General features: G+C 37.4%; 4 protein-coding genes across 7 annotated transcripts; 1 reads left to right on the forward strand and 3 right to left on the reverse strand.

Annotated features, from left to right (window-relative positions):
- The first annotated feature begins 251 nt into the window (after positions 1-251).
- Positions 252-3798, forward strand: LOC111469828. The gene is made up of 2 exons (XM_023115268.1): positions 252-734; positions 2869-3798. The coding sequence occupies exons 1-2, from the start codon at positions 435-437 to the stop codon at positions 3706-3708; spliced, it is 1140 nt and encodes a 379-aa protein (XP_022971036.1). The 5' UTR covers positions 252-434; the 3' UTR covers positions 3709-3798.
- Positions 3799-4010: 212 nt separating this feature from the next.
- LOC111469865 (CDP-diacylglycerol--inositol 3-phosphatidyltransferase 1-like) lies at positions 4011-7836 on the reverse strand. Its single transcript, XM_023115326.1, has 12 exons — positions 7602-7836; positions 7294-7403; positions 6971-7109; positions 6725-6809; positions 6574-6623; positions 6098-6137; positions 5883-5927; positions 5712-5777; positions 5509-5623; positions 5369-5425; positions 5180-5278; positions 4011-4278 (listed from the first exon to the last, which is right to left on the reverse strand). The coding sequence occupies exons 3-12, from the start codon at positions 7035-7037 to the stop codon at positions 4219-4221; spliced, it is 684 nt and encodes a 227-aa protein (XP_022971094.1). The 5' UTR covers positions 7038-7109; positions 7294-7403; positions 7602-7836; the 3' UTR covers positions 4011-4218.
- Positions 7837-8477: 641 nt separating this feature from the next.
- Positions 8478-11538, reverse strand: LOC111469850 (basic leucine zipper 19-like). Of its 3 annotated transcripts, none has more exons than XM_023115302.1 (5): positions 11245-11445; positions 10193-11008; positions 9063-9193; positions 8733-8832; positions 8478-8513 (listed from the first exon to the last, which is right to left on the reverse strand). In XM_023115302.1, exons 2-3 carry the CDS (start codon positions 10974-10976, stop codon positions 9153-9155), a joined length of 825 nt encoding a protein of 274 aa, XP_022971070.1. In that variant the 5' UTR covers positions 10977-11008; positions 11245-11445; the 3' UTR covers positions 8478-8513; positions 8733-8832; positions 9063-9152. The 3 variants fall into 3 exon arrangements, with proteins under 3 accessions (XP_022971070.1, XP_022971071.1, XP_022971072.1); XM_023115303.1 differs by lacking the exon at positions 8478-8513 and adding an exon at positions 11466-11538 and having other exon boundaries at positions 8629-8832; positions 11245-11304; XM_023115304.1 differs by lacking the exons at positions 8478-8513; positions 8733-8832; positions 9063-9193 and adding an exon at positions 9289-9641 and having other exon boundaries at positions 11245-11443.
- Positions 11539-12799: 1261 nt separating this feature from the next.
- LOC111469770 (serine/threonine-protein kinase CDG1-like) lies at positions 12800-17249 on the reverse strand. Of its 2 annotated transcripts, none has more exons than XM_023115193.1 (11): positions 16901-17249; positions 16343-16659; positions 15668-15741; positions 15458-15558; positions 15244-15359; positions 14506-14985; positions 14173-14421; positions 13918-14081; positions 13609-13836; positions 13364-13513; positions 12800-13266 (listed from the first exon to the last, which is right to left on the reverse strand). In XM_023115193.1, exons 2-11 carry the CDS (start codon positions 16524-16526, stop codon positions 13072-13074), a joined length of 1941 nt encoding a protein of 646 aa, XP_022970961.1. In that variant the 5' UTR covers positions 16527-16659; positions 16901-17249; the 3' UTR covers positions 12800-13071. The 2 variants fall into 2 exon arrangements, with proteins under 2 accessions (XP_022970961.1, XP_022970960.1); XM_023115192.1 differs by having other exon boundaries at positions 15458-15576.

Here is a 17249-nt window from a genome sequence, read left to right on the forward strand (position 1 = left end):
TTCAATCCAACCCAGACCTAAAAAATCTAACCCAACAATGATTTGAGTTGAGTGAGTAATCAGTTGCTCGGTTCACTAGTAATATGAACACCTTTAAATTTAAATTTAAATGAGGTAGTTTAGATTTCAACCGTTTTTTTTTAATGCCATAAATGGAATTTGGAATTCAAAATCTCAAAATAATCATTTTCTTTTATTTTAGGGTAAAGGATTTTAAAGAAAGTTCATAGCTATTGACGGTGACTTCCAAAACCAAAGCAACGAATGAGATTAGATAATGATTAACAGCAAACAATGGCTGAATTAATCGGATCATCGTCTCCCAGTTCTAAGCTTTAACAATCCCAGCAACAGCAACAACTTTATCTTCTCAAATCCTCTTCTCTTTGCTAAATCTTTACCCATACCCACAAAGCCAAACTCTCTTAGAAGCCATGGAGAAGCTTTTGTATTCTTCTTCTCCGACCCGCTTGAAACCCCATCTTCTTAACCGCGCTCCTTTTCTTCCTCCACTCCGTCGCATTGACCCATCAAAGCTCCATTTCCCCTCATCAATCCGTTCCGAGTTTACTGGACTTAATTCGTTCTCTTCCATAATTGAGAACTCATTTCTTCCTTCTTCTCTTCCTCGTCACCCTGTTTCTTCGCTGTTTCTGGCTGATTCTCGTGATGGGTCGGCGCCGAAACCTCATGTTCTACAGCGGATCGGAACTTTGCCCTCTGGAGAACAAAAGGTATCTTGAAAAATTTAGTCGAGGGGTGTTGTTTTTGTGACATTGTTGTATTTCATTTCTGTGTTGTTGGATGAACTCTCTGTGTTTGAGCTGCTGGTTAGCGCACTGATCAACGAGTAGCGTAATTCCTGTTCATGATAAAGAGGAAGGGAAAGGGGAATCGAATGATTTTGCTAGTTTGGTTAGTGAATGGATAGGTTGGACTTATGAATCCAATTTCCCTTTACTTTTTAGCTTTTGTTTATATGATTTGTATGAACAAGGGCTGAAGATTTAGCATAAGAGTAGAATTGGGGTAGGATTGTGCTGTTGTTGGTCAAGATTGTTGTCATTCTGAATGTTCATATTGAACTAGGAATTTTAAGTTTTGTTGGTAACAAAACTGAGCTTGAAGAATTAGTGGAAGGAGCCCCGTTACTTGGGATATCTTTGAATCAGAATATGGGAGGCTACTTGGTTTGGGGACCAAACTACTTTTTGCACCTTCTTGTTTCCAGCCACAAGGAAAACATTTGCTATGGAATGATTCGACTGGCCATTGATTAGGGGAGCTGAAACTTAGATCTAACTTGGATTCCGCACTATGGAAACTAGATGTGAGAGCTCACATCTGTTGGAGAGGGGAATGAAACATTCCTTATATAGTGTGGAAATACGAAACATTCCTTATATAGGTGTGGAAATCTCTCCATAATAGCCGCATTTTAAAACCTTAAGACCCTAAGGGGAAGCTCAGAAAGGAAAGCCCAAAGAGATAATATCTTCTAGCGGCGGGCTTGGGCTATTAGACTGGAAGGGGTTGAAGTCTTTCTTCTTCTACTACTTGATCCTACATCTACCTCATAGGTAAAGCAAACAATTGGTCTGGACATCTTGAAAATAAATACCTACAAAACAAATCCAAATGTTTGCATATCAAAAAGCTCATCTAGAATCCAAGGTGCCCAAGAAATCGAATTCTCGACTTGGTGCACGATCTTCAAGGAAATAAACGTTTGCCAAAGAGGTCTGCGAGTAGGCATCTCAACTTTAAAATGTGAATATAATCCGAAGGAGTAGGAAAAGTCTGGACTAGCTATTTCTTCGATCATATTTCGGTCTAAAGACTGGGGCAAACATTTCGAAACTTCTTGCCTGGATTGGTTTGTCCCTTTGTAGATAGAAGAGTTCTTAAGCATAGTGCAGTCCATCTTGTCCAATTGAAGGGAAAAGAAAGGGGAAAATTTGATTAATGGAACAATAGACTGAGTGTGGAACTTCCCAGACTCTTTAACTTCACTTTTAGGGGTAGCCCGAAAAGAAAAGCCCAAAGAGGACAATATTTGCTAGCAGTGGGCTTGGGTTGTTACAGATCTATTCCACTCATTCATTTGAACATTTCTAATATGATAGTAGCCCTTCTTCAAGTGGAAACAATTCGGTTTCTATAAGAAACCATTCCTAAATGCAATTTGGGTGAGGTAAAAGTTAAAAGTAAGATTCGAACGGATGGGGATAGATTATGGTTACCATGGAATGTGGAATGGTTGTCGATAAGCTAGCTTGGCAGTCGACGTTCTTCACTTTGCGTGCACCTTTAAGGTAAGAATTCTGCTCCAATTACCAGTAATGATCTTTTACCAACTTTGCACTCCCTGTCAAGTGCATTATGCACAATGTGGGGACTAACCTTCATGTTAATTGCTATATCCTTTAGCAAGCCACAATATTTGGGCAAGTTTCATTTTAGCTTCTTTATCTCTTGGGAAATATTTCCTGAACTTCGATATGATTTTATTTTATGATAAATTTTAATACGAACGCGCTAGGATCATCAGGAGTTTAGGCATATGGCCTTTTGGTTCAGTCTCTTGTAATCTTGCTGTTTAACTTAGAATATTCTTTATCAATTTATGGTAGGCTGCTTATTAAGCTCAGCATTGTAATGAAACTAAACTTTTCCTTGTCAACTTCACAGTCCAAGGATACTGAAATATTGGATTTGCTGATGATTCATGTATAGGTTGAACGGTTGCTTGCGATATCGCAAATTTTGTCTCAGCAGTTGTACGTGCTGTATTTGCATGTCACGTGTCAATATTATTGCTAATTTGCTTTGAAAGCTTACAGAGTTTTCGTGTTCCAAAATTTATAGGCAAAAACTACAAGGACATTTATGGCGCTCTGTGTTGCTGTTCTGTTCTTGCTCCAACCAGTTTTTGCACCTTCAGCTTTTGCATCCTTCCACCCTGCAGCTACGACAGGGGGTCCTGCTGCTGCCACTTTTGGGGGAAGATTTTTCCGATCTGAACTATTGATCAGTGCTTGGACTGGTTTCTTTGCTGGATGTTTACACACATTATCAGGGCCCGACCATCTTGCTGCTTTAGCTCCCCTCTCCATCGGGCGTACGCGCATGGAAAGTGCCGCTGTTGGAGCCCTGTGGGGCTGTGGTCACGATGCAGGTCAGGTTATCTTTGGCCTCATATTCCTCCTATTGAAAGACCGACTTCATATCGAAATCATCCGTACTTGGGGCACAAGAGTCGTCGGTATTACTCTGCTTGTAATCGGTGCATTAGGCATTAGGGAGGCTTCGGAGGTTCCTACTCCTTGCGTTGCATTAGACAACGGCGAGTGTGACGTTAGCATGTATGAACCGTTAGATAATCCAACAGGAGGCAAGAAGAAGATAGGTTTTGCAACTTTTGCAACAGGTATTGTGCATGGGCTGCAACCAGATGCATTGATGATGATATTGCCTGCACTTGCACTGCCCTCTAGATTGGCCGGAGCTGCATTTCTTGTGATGTTTTTGGTAGGTACTGTAGTGGCGATGGGAAGTTATACAGTGTTCATAGGTTCATGTACTCAGGCCTTAAAGGAGAGGGTGCCTAGGATTACAGAGAAGCTCACATGGGCTGCTTCCTTTATAGCCATTGCTCTTGGATTGGCCATTCTCATCAGTCAGTACTTTGGGTTTAGCCTTTACTAAACTGCAACGTTCCACACTTTTCTTGCTTTGTTATTGTTAGAAGAATATGCTAGTAGTAATAAAAGGTTTGTTTATTATGTTTAGAGCAAATTTTTCTCAAAAGTGCCACTTCTATTAGCAATTCTCTGCCATCTTCGTTTATGAATTTTGTTTCATAGGCCTTTCCAATACAAATATGGGCGGAGAGATTTGGATCTTGAATGAATTCTAGGCCTACTTGAACCATCTTTTGATTTGGAATCACAGATTTTCAACCTTTGAATAAATTTCCATGAACATGGCAGTACAGGGATAAGAAAGGATTACTAAAAAGCAGAAATTCTCAATTTCTATATGGTAGCAACCAAGAGTGCACAAATTCTGAACAGCAAAAGGCAAATGGTTTATAGATTCACATACAAAGAGAAACAGCTGCATCAGTTATTTTCAAAATAAATATTAAACTACAAAATATTTGACATGAGTGCAAGAGAGGAGTGCTTTACTGAAACAAATTTTACAAAGGTCTCATCATGGCTTCTGTTTTTTGTTGGTATCGTGAAGGACACAAACATCCGCCGCCGTCTTCATCTGAAACGAACAGAACAGTTGATATTAGAAATAGCTGCTGTTTTTGTGTTTATTCAGGCTTTCAGCTTGAAATTGAATAAACTTTTGAGATCTTATGTAAGACAGAATAATGTCACCTTCAACTCCCATACTATCCAATCGAAAAGTCCACGTAACAAAAGGGAAAAAAAACGATGAGGTATCGATTAAGGGAAATGGCAGGAGTGAAGAGCAACTGAGGTGGACAGAGACGGAGGCAAGAGAGGCACGAGTGAATTGGAACGTGGGGATTGAACGGTATGCAATATGACAATGGTTTGGAGTATAAGATTCATAAATATGGTGAGTTAAGCGAGTTGAAAGAGGACAACTCCAATAGGCATAGTCCATTAAAAAGGAAGGGATGGCGAGTTAGTACTAACCGAAACCTTACACGCACAATTTTCATAGGCATAAAAAAGTACAGAATTTTGGTGCTTAAAGACACCCACCACAGGGAAAATGAACACACCAACATATTAATTTCAAGAATTTCTACTATGATTACAAGGTACCATGGATCGCATGCTAAAACTAGGAAGTATAAATCAGGAAAATTCATCCTAAAGTTATTAATTTATAATACTCCATGAGTGTCCAGACCCGAACATTCTCATGAGACAACCATCTTACTCTACTGCATTTAGTTGATATGGTAACTCATATGATATTAAATCCTAGACAGATGACCAATATAGCTTGAACCAATTACCTTTAAATCTTTTAATATTTACATGACCTTTATTGACCACTGGACCAACCCGCGATGATTTCATATACGGCCCCTACTTCAAGTTGGGCATTCATGTCTAAAAGGAATCATTCATGCAGCTACTGAATCTATCCATTTACAAAGATATAAAGGTCTGATAGCATGCATTACCTGTATGACATTAACAGCTTGCTTCACTGCCCATCCGAACAAGCTAATTACGACCAAAAGTGATAGGAGTGTCTTTTGTTGTATCGAGTGTAATATAACCTGAAAAAAGGTATCGAGTTCAAACAACTGGGATATTGTCCTACTCCTACCAGCAACCCGAAATTAACACTAATGACAAACTATACTTACATCCATCAATTTCTCATTTTGCTTCTCCGCCAGCAGAAATAGAGTAATGTAAAGAACCTATAGACGGAAAATGAGGATTGAGAACAGGTGGTGCTCACCAATGAGTGTTTGAGTAATTAAAGAACAGAATTTCAAATTACCTCGCATGACACACAACAGTAAGCCATAAATGTCCTATTTCCATAATATGCCTTAAACAGCCAATTGGTGCTGTCTTTGACATCTTTATGACTGGCTTTGCCTAGCAAAAAGGTACTGAGGTAATAGTAAACCAAAAAAATCAGAGATGCATAAGGAAAAAAAATGTACACATGATCAAGCAGAATTAAAAGCAATATAATACCTGTACATTTGAAGCCAGTGGCTAGCAATATCCAAGGCAAGAAGTGATAAGAAAGTCAAACCAGGCCTGCATTACAACCCTCTATAATATTTACAACTAGTTTCGTTTTAGTCTTTACAAAATCCCTTGAAACTAGCAAAAATATTATGTATATATAAATGAAATCCTTACCTGTATACTTGGGATAGAATTACTAGTAGACAAGCAGTGCTAATCCTGTGATACAGCAGATTCTGATCAAAATTGTCAATCAAGGGCAAGGTTGTATGCCCTGAGGGACTTGATATCAATATAAAGTTACGAGTATAACAAATCCAGTACTATATCAAATTTCCATATCTTAGATGCAAAATATATATAAATACAAAGATTAACGAAGATTGTACCGGTCTGTTACCATGTCCAGCACAGCCCCAAAGGTGGAAACTGAATCATTCAAGAAAAAAGCATTACATTTTACAGATAATGGTTCAACTTTAGAGACTAACAAAGTTCAAGTGATTGAAAGCACTTGAGGCATCCTATCAATAACATTGTACACAGGCAACTAGGTTAAGGCTCTCCAATATAATTTTCTTCCACATATATATATATATATATAAATACCAGAATAAGTCAAACTGAGAAGTCCTTAATCACAGGTTATACATTTACTTAGTTCAATTAAAGCACTCAACACTGGGTATCATAGAACTATAAACATTTACTTCCGTTCGAAAATAAAGAGAACAGCAAAAACCATAACAGTCAAGATGAATATTGGCTTATAATATTTACAATAAAAACCAGAGAATTGCATCTAATATATATTTTTCCACAAGTACTCATAGCAGATAAACACACAAACATGGTAAGTATGTACCTTGATTGAATTTGCGAGCACACCAACCGTCTATACCATCGCATACAAAGCTGAAAACATGAGTTTAATAAAAAATGTGTCCAGTTTCCCCCAATTTTGCATAAAGATATTGATGGAAAAGAGAAGGTGATATGGGAAATTAAGCACTAACCTGACAAAATAGAGGACTGAGAAAATTATTTTATTTGAGAAGCATAGGGCAAAGGCAACAATGTTCATGAGAACCCTTATATAACCTGCATTTCAGTCAAGAAAATATTTTAGAAATCATGAATGCATCATAACTTCAGCAATTAAGTAGAGTTCTTAAGTAGAAGCAGGGCATTCAATATAAAGATGACACGAGCTGATTGAATGATTAGAAGACAACATGCAATAAGAGAAACTTAATACCCACCAATGATATTGGGAACGTAAAGGTACACGGACATTTTACTTTGTTTCCGCTTCAACTTATCAGCCATGGAAGCTTCTCAAAGAGTTCAAAACTGAGTCAGATAAACTACACAAGCAATCAATCAATCAATCTATACCTCCTGCATCCATAGCATATTTTCATGATTAAGTATTACCCCAAATCCGCACCAACAAGGACAAAAAACTTAATCACATTAATCAAGAAAAGATTCACTGATTCTAACAAGAAAAATGAAGTAGCCAAGCAAAACAAAGTCGGAAGAGAAGACGGAACAGAATAGAAGGGTTGACGGAAGAAAAAACCTTAAGGGGAAAAGCTGGTCCGGCTGCAGATCAAAAACCCTTGGTTGACAACCCTTTTGTCGATTTATTTCTGATTCTTTGCTTAACAGTGGAGCAAAACAACGGAATAACTGCAAGCAAACATCAAACAAAGACAAAGCATTAAATTAAATGAAGTTTGACGAAGGACCGTGGGCCAAATGGGGCCCATCCATATATAGAATCTGGGCCCCGAGGCTGAGAACTACTGGAATTCGGAGGAGGAAGAGTGTTTCGTCGTCAATGGCGGCGTAAATCGAAGGAATTAGAGAGGAAAGCTTGCATCGTACCAGTGCGAAGAGGAGGAAGGAAAGAATCAATGGCAAGCGAGGAGAGAGATCCTGCGGAACTGAGTATCGAGAGTTGGTAATGGTCGTTGAAAAGTGGAGACCAACTTGATGAGAATGTGTGAAGTAGTGCTCCAATGGCGGTATAATGCATATGAAAAGCTTGAATCTCGACAGCCAGAGAGAGAAGGGGAGGGAGATGAGTACAGAGAATGGGGTTGAAATCAAACCAAAATTAGGGCTGTTCTTGATCATGTTTTTTTTTTTCCTTTTTTTTCTTTTTTTGAGAAAAAAATTTAACCTTTTTATCTTTTAACTTGTTAATTTCCATTCACTCCCAAATTTTTTATTATTTTTTTTTGTTTGTTATAGATCTTAATTAAATGTTTAAAAATAAATAATTAAATATTTTACCAAATAATATCTTTTCTTCTATTTTCCTTTCATGAATTTTTTGAAATGAGAAGTTTGTTTTTATCTTTCAGTCGCTAAAAAGAGAATGATGTATTGTAAGAAGCTTCAATAACATCCTTGATCGTATCGAATGCGTTCAAAGGTGTTGAGCCAAACGTGAGTGCTCCCATAGGTGATTTCTCGAGAGAGCGTTTAAAGACATAGTGTTTGAAAGAAAAAGGAAGGGAGAGTTTAATTTTAATAAAATTTTATTAGACATTAAATTTTAATTTTGGCCTAACCATTGTTAAATTTTAAAAAATGTTGTTTAATATTAAATTTGTTTATTTATTATTATTGGTCTAATATGCCTCTTGACAATTTTAATATATACAATTTTGTTATTCGATAATTAAAAAAAAAAAAAAAAAAAATTATATACAATTACGAGTGAAAAATGGAATGATGAACTATAGCATACTTGAAACAATCACACCTTATGCGAAATCTAAAGCCACCAAGCTAGAAAAAGGAAGAAGATGCAAATTAATGGCTGTACTATACTCTTTTCTCCAATCTCGACCTCTAATTTGATGTTTCTTAAGACATTTGTATACCTTTGACTCGATTACACGTTAAGAGTTTTAACGAAAATCATTCATAAGAACAAAGGGGAAGATTACATATGTTCCGCTGGTTTTAAGCAAGATGTGTGAGACACAAGTTCTCAGAATGGCGTACCCGACTTGGTCAACACGGATCACTTGGAAGATAAGGAACAATAGTCCTCCGCTTCGATAGAGTCCTGTCATGTTTCTGGATATCCCACCATTTCCTAATTCTGTAATTCCAGTAATCCATCAAATTTCTTGGCTTAGAAAGAGGGAAAGTTTTGCTAAAACCACCTAAAATACCTCACAAACTTGGCTAAGGACTCGGATTCTACATAGTCGTTCGCTAGCTTTTTAGAAGTATCTTTATGCCTTACTTTATCATTCAAACATAATTGACCATCTCAGACAACCTAACATGTTTTAGAAAATAGGGTGAATGGGTTGTGGAAGAGAAAACCTGAAAGAGGATGTTGATGCTGCACTCTGGACAGAGCAGGAACCAACGTAGCTGGTTATGTACACGAAAGGATGCAGATACCATCCACGATCAGCTCTTCCCTTTTCTGGACTTCTTACGGACCCCTCCTCCTAATCGAACCGCGAGCATCATATAAAGAGTTGTTAGTAGCTGAAGACAGAAAGAGGCAAGTCCTCGTGCTGTATCGAACTCTTTAAAATCTTGAATAAGGAAGGAAATATGATAGAAACCAATATTCATACTGTTTCACTGATGCTTATGGAACATATATGAAAAAAATTGCATATAATTTTACACCCCAAAAGGAAAATGAGCGTTAATAAATCTCACATATCAGATGATGAGAAGATGAATGGCAGCTGAAAATGATTACATTTAATTTGAACACTCAACAAATGAAAGCTGCGCCAACTAACAAGAGTCTAGCAAGCAAAATATGAAAAGAACCTAAGATGGTAGTAGAGAGATCTTCATGAGCCAGCCGGGTTTTGCTTCAACAGGGAACATCGAGTTCAAACTTTTATAACACATAACTTGGACAGATTCTTTCATAGACACCTGAGGTTAAGACGTGGTTACATACACATGTAATACATTGAGTGAAAACAAACTAAACTGTGGATACTTCATTCATATATTGTCAAGAACTAATGTAACAGCTCAAGTCCATTGCTAGCAGATAATGTCCTCTTTAGGCTTTCCCTTTCGGACTTCCCCTCAAGATTTTTAAAATGTGTTTGCTAGGGAGAGGTTTCCACACCCTTATAAAGAATGTTTCGTTCTCCTCCCCAACCGATGTGGGATCTCACAACTAAGATCTCCAATGGCTTTTATCGCAACATAGATGAATTTTGCACATAAAACAGAACCATGCACCAATCAACTCAACAAGAAAATCTCTAGAACATCTGGATGATACTAATTTGCTACACACATCAACTATCGAGACGGCCCTTTTCTCAAAATGCAATGCTTATTCTTGCAAGTTCTCAGAAAATGAAGGAGATAATCCTAAGAAACATTGATAGTAATCAACTGAGCTGCCTACACTGCGCCAATCATAAAAGATTAGAACTAAAAACATTAAGAGTTAAGTGCTCAGGATTCACCTTTCTTCTGATTAAATTCGGCGCAATTGATGTTAGAAACTGTGTCCCCTAATCCACAATCAGGAAGTTCCTTTGTTCCTCCGGTGTTTTGATTAGCCGAGCACTGAAGATTTTCAAAGTCACAGCCACTGAAGCTTTGCCCATTCAACAAAACGCTCTCTCCACTTTTTCCATCGGCCCCTGGATGAAGGCAATACGGCAGATCATTGCACTGCACGTTACAGGGATTTATCATGTAACTACCAGACATATTTTGATTGGGAAGATCTGAATTGGCTGGTTTCTGATAAGGAAATGTTCCAATCTCCCCTTCAATTCTTCCTCTAATATCCACAAGCAAACATTTGAGCCTCGAAATCTCAGCCTCCAATGCAGCCTGACCTTGCAATCTCTTCAAAAGTTGCTGATTCAGGCTCCTCAATCTCACAACTTCATCTTCCAATGATGCAGCTCTTGCCTTCTTCTTCTCACGGTATTTACGAACCGCTTCGCGATTACCAAGCGGGCGTTTCTTAGTCTTCTTATCCACAGATTCCGCCGTGTCATCTGTGGAAACCTTTTCTTCGGTGGGGGAGGAAACAATTTTAGTATGAACATGAAAACATGTGTGCGTATGTGAATAATCAGGACCAGGAGGGTTGCAAGTATGAGCATGCGTGCAAGCATGAGTATCCTTAAGAATCTCATCGAAGAAGCTATCCATCGAGCAGCTACTCAGAAACTCAACGGCATTCGAACTCGAAAACACTTCAGGATTCGAGGATTCAAGCTCGCCGTCTTCCATTATAGATATCAGCCAACGCAGCTAGAAAAGCTCTAGAGAAATTTAATGGGAGGGGATAATAATGAGAATCGACTTTAAGTGATTATGAACCGAATCGAGATCCTAAACAATCAGGACAAATAGGGTTTCCGCACAATTCAATTGGCAGACAGAACCAAAAAAGGAAAAAAAAAAAGATCAAAAAATCAAACAAGCATCACAAACGAAATTCTCTGCAAAGATATGAGGAATTTCATCCACCAACGTTCAAGAAGAACACTAAATTTACCTCTACAGCAAGAAGAAAAGGCTGAGACCTCATAAAATGAATCAAAAACCTAGTGGCGAACTGCAAATCATGTTGATCGGGGGAATAATCAGATACCATCAAAAGAAGAAAATTTAATAATCGAAACCTAAACCCCAATCAAAAAATGACAACTGAACGGAAAATGATGGAAGAAATGATTCGACAATCGTAAAGAAAGCGACAGAGAATAGGATTCGAACCCTTTTGGAGAGGATGCTGGAACTTCAAACTTCGATCATGAAAAAGAAAAAAAAATAATAATAATATTTACAAAAGTTTTATCAAAGAGTAAAAAATCCCGACTTTCAAGACCACAAAATTATAACTTTTGGGGGGGCGGGAGAAAGAACATTGGCTTTCAGATTCTTTATTTTTCATTTTTTTTATTTTCCTAATAAAAAAAAATTATTAAATTGAACGACGACTTATCGTTTTGATTTTTTTTTTTTTTAATTACAGTCTAAACTGAACTTTTAAAAATTGTTTAATAATTAAAAAAATAATTGACTTATTTAGATATATAATTAAATTTTATGTTAAATATCAATTTTGTACATAAAATTGAAAATTCCATAATTTATTTGACATAAATTAAAATTTTAAAAATTTATTAGACATTTGGACTTATTCCTAATTTTTTTATTAAACAAACAAAAACATGTTTTTTTTTTTGTAATTATTTATTAATTTTATTGAACAAGATCTTAAATATATATAAAAAAAAAATAATACTATTATTAGCATTTGTTCATTTTTGTCGGCTTTTATTCATTTTAATCATCATATTTTCAAAAACGTTAATTTTGGTATTTGTATTTTTTTAAAACTAACAATTTTTTTTTGTTGATTTATTGTCTTTCCATTGTATTTCCTAAATTTCATCATTTATAATAAAAAGTGTGCGCTTATTTATTATTATTATTATTTTTTGTCTTCAATTTCAGTTGATTTTTTAAAATTTTCAATTAAAATCTAAAAAAAAAGAAAGACTATTTGATATGATTTATTTTATTGGTTTGACCATAATATATGAGAGTTGACTTTTAAGTTTTTAATAGATTTTTCCACCTCTCCCCGTTATAAAACTACGACAATACGTAATAGACAGAATATAAATATTTGTTAGTGTAAGCTTGAACTGTTAAAAATGATATTAGAGTCATACACTATGAGTGTGTTAGAGAGGATTATGAGATCTCATTGTGGAAACCTCTCCTAGTTTACGCATTTTAATATTATTATGGAAATTTAATGGTAAGGTAAAGCAAATATAAAAATTAATTAATTTTATATTTATATATTTAAAAAATGGGGGCGGAGTAGGAAATTGGATAGGTTCGGAGATGAGAAATACAATTCCTATCCTTGGCCCCATTTTTCGAACATGAGAAATTTCGACTCATATACTCTCAGCACCATAAATAGTGATCGTTAATTATTAATATAAAATGAGAGATTCTAACACAGTAGCATGCATGCCAAATATATTTTGTAAATATGGTTCATATATGGTAGTTTAACTAGTAAAGAAATATATAAATATAACTCATCATTGACTTAATTGCCCTTCAAACCAAAAATGAAAAGAAAAATAAAAAAGGAAAAATATTTACAAGCCATTTAAGAAATCACCTCAGCAAAGGGTGCAAAAGTTTTTATACTCATTGTACAGTTTTATTCTCTAAATTTTAGCTAATTTACAGTGTATGGTGAACGGAATGACGTATTAGAAGCTCGTTAAAGCTTGAGGATCTTCTCACGACAGTCTCATGTCGCACGCCCAAAGTCCGCTCCATCGTGCCGCCTTCACCATAGGGCTTGCCCAAAGGCACCCAATTCTGCTCCATCGTCGTAGTCGTCGTCACCAAGCAATGCAAGGTTCATCAAATGCAGATCAGAGCTCGAGTTTGGATAAACTTCATCGTCTCCATTCTCGACACTTTGTGATTCCTCCATACTTACATTCATGGAATTGATTTCCCCTCTTAGAATCTTCAGTATCTGGAGCGAAGGGCGTTCGTAAACATATTTGACCGATTGATACAAGTATCGTGTGACATGTTTGTGAGAACTGAGAAGATATTGTTGAGAGCAATACCTGACTAATTCTAGGACGGAGTCGAGACGCCCTCGTGATGCACAGATTTGCTGCAAGAGCCATTCTTTGCAACTGATCGACGTCGAATTTTCGCACCAAATTTGGATCGACTAGTTCATTTATGCTGCCACTCTCTATGATTGGCTTGGCCTGACATATCATATACATATACACTCTCTTCATTCTTGTTCGTTATGAGTATCATGAAGTTAAAATTGTGAGCTATGATGAGATAGAGGTCTTACCCACATAACCAAGCTCTTTTGCTCTTTCCAAGTCTCTGCACTGATTGCTCTTCGTCCCGATAACAGTTCGAGTAGAACTATACCGAAAGCGTACACATCAATCTTATTACTCATCTTTCCATACATGAAATATTCAGGAGCAAGATATCCAAACGTTCCGACGACGTTGGCTTCGATCTGAAACGATGATTCTGTTGGTCCCCAGATTGCAAGGCCAAAATCCGATAGCTGTGGCACAGAACATCAGTTAGGATTACGAATAGACGAGAAAGAATCAACGTCGATCCGATGAAGACTTTCTAACACTACCTGTGGTTCAAGTTCATCAGTGAGCAGAATGTTTGATGATTTGACATCTCTGTGTACAACAGGCCGAGGATATTCGTCGTGTAGGTAGCTTAGCGCCTCGGCAATACCGATAGCCAGCTTAAATCTCACCTCCCATGAAAGAATGCCTTTTTCTTGCTTTGTATCTACATATCATACAACTTTCTGGTCAGCATACTACTCCTGGCTGATAGTATTTCAGATTGTTGAAGAAAATATAATGTATCTAAGCCTTACCAGATAGATTTTCCTCTAAACTTCCTTGAGAAAAGAAACCATAAACAGATATCAACATATCGTCATCTACGCAGATACCGAGAAACGGAGTTATGTTCTTGTGATGTAATGAGGAAATAATATCAATTTCTTGAGAAAATTCATTCCATGCCTGTTTGGAAGAGTTCATTACTTTAACTGCAATTGGCTTTCCATCTGGGAGAATTCCTTTGTATACATGATTGCAACCGCCTTTCCCAATCAGGTTTTCTGTAAAGAAAACACAAATTTATGAGTCGAACGACAAGAGAACGGATTCAAACATCAATTTAAAGCGAGAATTAACTCGAAAACCTGAAGAGAAATGAGAAGTTGACGCTTTCAACACATCAGGACTAAACCATTTATAAGAAGATGACTTAGTTTTCAGGATATCCTCCAAGTCTTCTGGTGGTTCAGAAAAGTCGGATAAAATTCCAAGCCCTGGCTCACTTCTTGATGGATCATTTTTTTCTTTTGTGCTTAAATGACTCGGTGAGCGATCGGGTAAGTTCATCACCCATTGCACTACAGACATGTTATGTACACATGAGTTTTGTGAAATCTTTGGCATCGTTCGAAGCAGTGGCCAACCGAGCCCTAGCTCGGGATGGTCAATCTTCATTGATGTGTCTTTTTTGTTACTATTTCTTTTACTTTCAAGGATGCCTCCATGATGTTCATCCTTCAAGTCTTCACTACCAATACTATAAGAAGCAGAAGTCTCAGTCTCAGAGGCATCAAAATCAGATTGACTAGCTTGACTAAAACTTGGTTTTGGGTCATGATTCAAGCCTGTCATGTTGCAGTCAAATCCATTGACTTTAGTTTTGGTTTTCAACCAAAAAACAAAAAAACGATGAAGAAAGAAAGTCAAGCTCAAGCCCACCGCTAACAAATATTGTCCTCTTTGAACTCTTCCTTTCAAGATTTCCCTCAAGGTTTTTAAAACACATCTTAAAAACCTTGAGAGAAAGTCCAAAACGGACAATATCTGCTAGCGGTGGACTTGGGCGGTTACATAAATGGTCTTTTAAACCAAGTGCACCAAACCTGGTAGTTGATCATTGGTGGATCTTCTGAAGACAATTTTTCCATTGTTGAGAGCCAAAACATCGGTGGTTCGAGGCAGTCGCTTGACTAAGTATCTAGTTGTTGAAGACCATACCCTGCAAATGGTTTTTGTTAAGCCCAAACCAGAAAACAAACAAAAAACTACTGCCACCAATTCAAAAAAACAGCCCCAGCACCATAGCCTCTTGCCTACCCAAGATTAAATGGCTTGCTTGTTCCCAAAACTACAGCCTCAGCAGCATAGCCTTTTGCCTGTCTGACCAGAGTCTTCCTAACCGAACTTCCGGTCGATATCTGAGCAATAAGAGCTACCTATTATCGAATTTGAAGATAATAATCAGTAACAAAAACTTCATTTCATCCTTAGAATCATCCATAAAGGGCAATGAAATCCAAACCAAACCTTGTTTACATCACAAAGGCTTTTGTATCCTTCTAAGAATTCATCAAATATGGGCTTATCTTTTGATACACGATCTGTTTGGCAAGAGGGAAAAATCATATTTCAAAACTAAGCATTTTTAATAGTACAAGCCCACCGCTATCCTATATTGTCTTCTTTGGGCTTTCCCTTTCAAGCTTCCCCTCAAAGTTTTTAAAACGTGTTTGGTAGGGAGAGGATTCCACACGCTTATAAGCAATGCTTCGTTTTTCTCTCCAACTGATGTGGGATCTCACAATCCATCCCCTTGGGGGCCCAGTGTCCTCGTTGGCATACTACTCGATGTCTGGCTCTGATACCAATTGTAACTAAACAACCCAAGCTCACTGCTAACAAATATTGTCCTCTTTAGTTATAATTGGTATCAGAGCCAGACATCGGGTAGTATGCCAATGAGGACACTAGGCCCCCAAGGGGATAGATTGTGAGATCCCACGTCAGTTGGAGAGAAGAACGAAGCATTGCTTATAAGCGTGTGGAATCCTCTCCCTACCAAACGCGTTTTAAAAACCTGGAGGGGAAGCTCAAAAGGAAAAGCTCAAAGAGGACAATATCTACTAGTGGTGGGCACGGGCGGTTACACCATGTATAAAAGAGTGGTAAAGAGTGAAACCAGAGATTGGAAAGAAAATACACCAGAAGTTTGACAAACATGGATTACAATGACACAATCCCCAGGATCAGCAACTTTAACAATCGCCCAATTGAGTACGTCTCTACTATCGCCATTAATTCTAATCCCCACTAACACATTCTTCCTCTCCTTCTTCTTCCTCTTCTTCTTTTCAATAACCTCATAATCCTCCTGGTCAATTGTCATTTCGTTTCCTCCAGATTAATCTCCTATAATCTCCCAAACCCCACAGATTTTGAATCTTCAATTTCCAGGGCTTCAGCAGACAACCTCTGATTGAGAGATTCCCCACTTCTCAACCCCCCCACCATTACACACACTGCAACCAAAACCCACCAGAATCGACCAACAAAACAATCAGAAATCTTAAAACACCCACAGAAAAGAAAGAAAGCGCAGCCAGAACTTGTAGCTATGAGTATTTGCAAACAAACAGCAACCCATTAACGCATCCAAAAAGCTACCATTATTTCATTTCCAACAATAAATTAGAACAATAATTTCAATCAGAACCCTAAAACAAAGCAGAAGATATATAGAAGCCGACAAATGGGTTGTACCTAAAACTTGTACCGATTCGTCGTCCAAGCTCAGCATGATTTCAAACACCGATTTCGCCGATTAATCAGCCCGTACCCTCTAACCTACTGCGACCAACTAATACAGGGAGACGATAAAGAAATTTGAAATCCAAGGAGAAGTAGGGCACAAAACTGTCGTACACGACAATAATTTCAGGTAGGACGACGCCAAGCATGAATGAAAGAAAATAGGGTTCGAGGGTTTTTATATATTTGTTCGAATCAGTTGAGGAAACAAAAATGTCCGCAAGAGAGAGAGAGAGAGAGAGAAAAATCGCAGAGAATTTCGAAGGAATTGAAAGAGACGATTAGGTTTAACGATGAATGA

Source organism: Cucurbita maxima, unplaced genomic scaffold, assembly GCF_002738345.1.
Source record: "Cucurbita maxima cultivar Rimu unplaced genomic scaffold, Cmax_1.0 Cma_Scf00041, whole genome shotgun sequence".
NCBI classification, from domain to species: Eukaryota; Viridiplantae; Streptophyta; class Magnoliopsida; order Cucurbitales; family Cucurbitaceae; genus Cucurbita; species Cucurbita maxima.

Excerpts from the sequence above, each read along its gene's own strand:
- LOC111469770 (XM_023115192.1), bottom strand. The coding sequence starts at position 16,526 with ATGACAATTGACCAGGAGGATTATGAGGTTATTGAAAAGAAGAAGAGG. Across the intron at positions 15,360-15,457 it reads AGCAAGCCATTTAATCTTGG|GGTATGGTCTTCAACAACTA; the intron begins GTAGGCAAGAGG and ends AACCATTTGCAG. Across the intron at positions 13,267-13,363 it reads TCCGTCCTAGAATTAGTCAG|ATACTGAAGATTCTAAGAGG; the intron begins GTATTGCTCTCA and ends CCTTCGCTCCAG.
- LOC111469850 (XM_023115302.1), bottom strand. The coding sequence starts at position 10,976 with ATGGAAGACGGCGAGCTTGAATCCTCGAATCCTGAAGTGTTTTCGAGT. Across the intron at positions 9,194-10,192 it reads CGAATTTAATCAGAAGAAAG|GAGGAGGGGTCCGTAAGAAG; the intron begins GTGAATCCTGAG and ends CGGTTCGATTAG.
- LOC111469828 (XM_023115268.1), top strand. The coding sequence starts at position 435 with ATGGAGAAGCTTTTGTATTCTTCTTCTCCGACCCGCTTGAAACCCCAT. Across the intron at positions 735-2,868 it reads TGCCCTCTGGAGAACAAAAG|GCAAAAACTACAAGGACATT; the intron begins GTATCTTGAAAA and ends CAAAATTTATAG.
- LOC111469865 (XM_023115326.1), bottom strand. The coding sequence starts at position 7,037 with ATGGCTGATAAGTTGAAGCGGAAACAAAGTAAAATGTCCGTGTACCTT. Across the intron at positions 6,810-6,970 it reads TTACGTTCCCAATATCATTG|GTTATATAAGGGTTCTCATG; the intron begins GTGGGTATTAAG and ends ACTGAAATGCAG. Across the intron at positions 6,624-6,724 it reads TCAGTCCTCTATTTTGTCAG|CTTTGTATGCGATGGTATAG; the intron begins GTTAGTGCTTAA and ends TCATGTTTTCAG.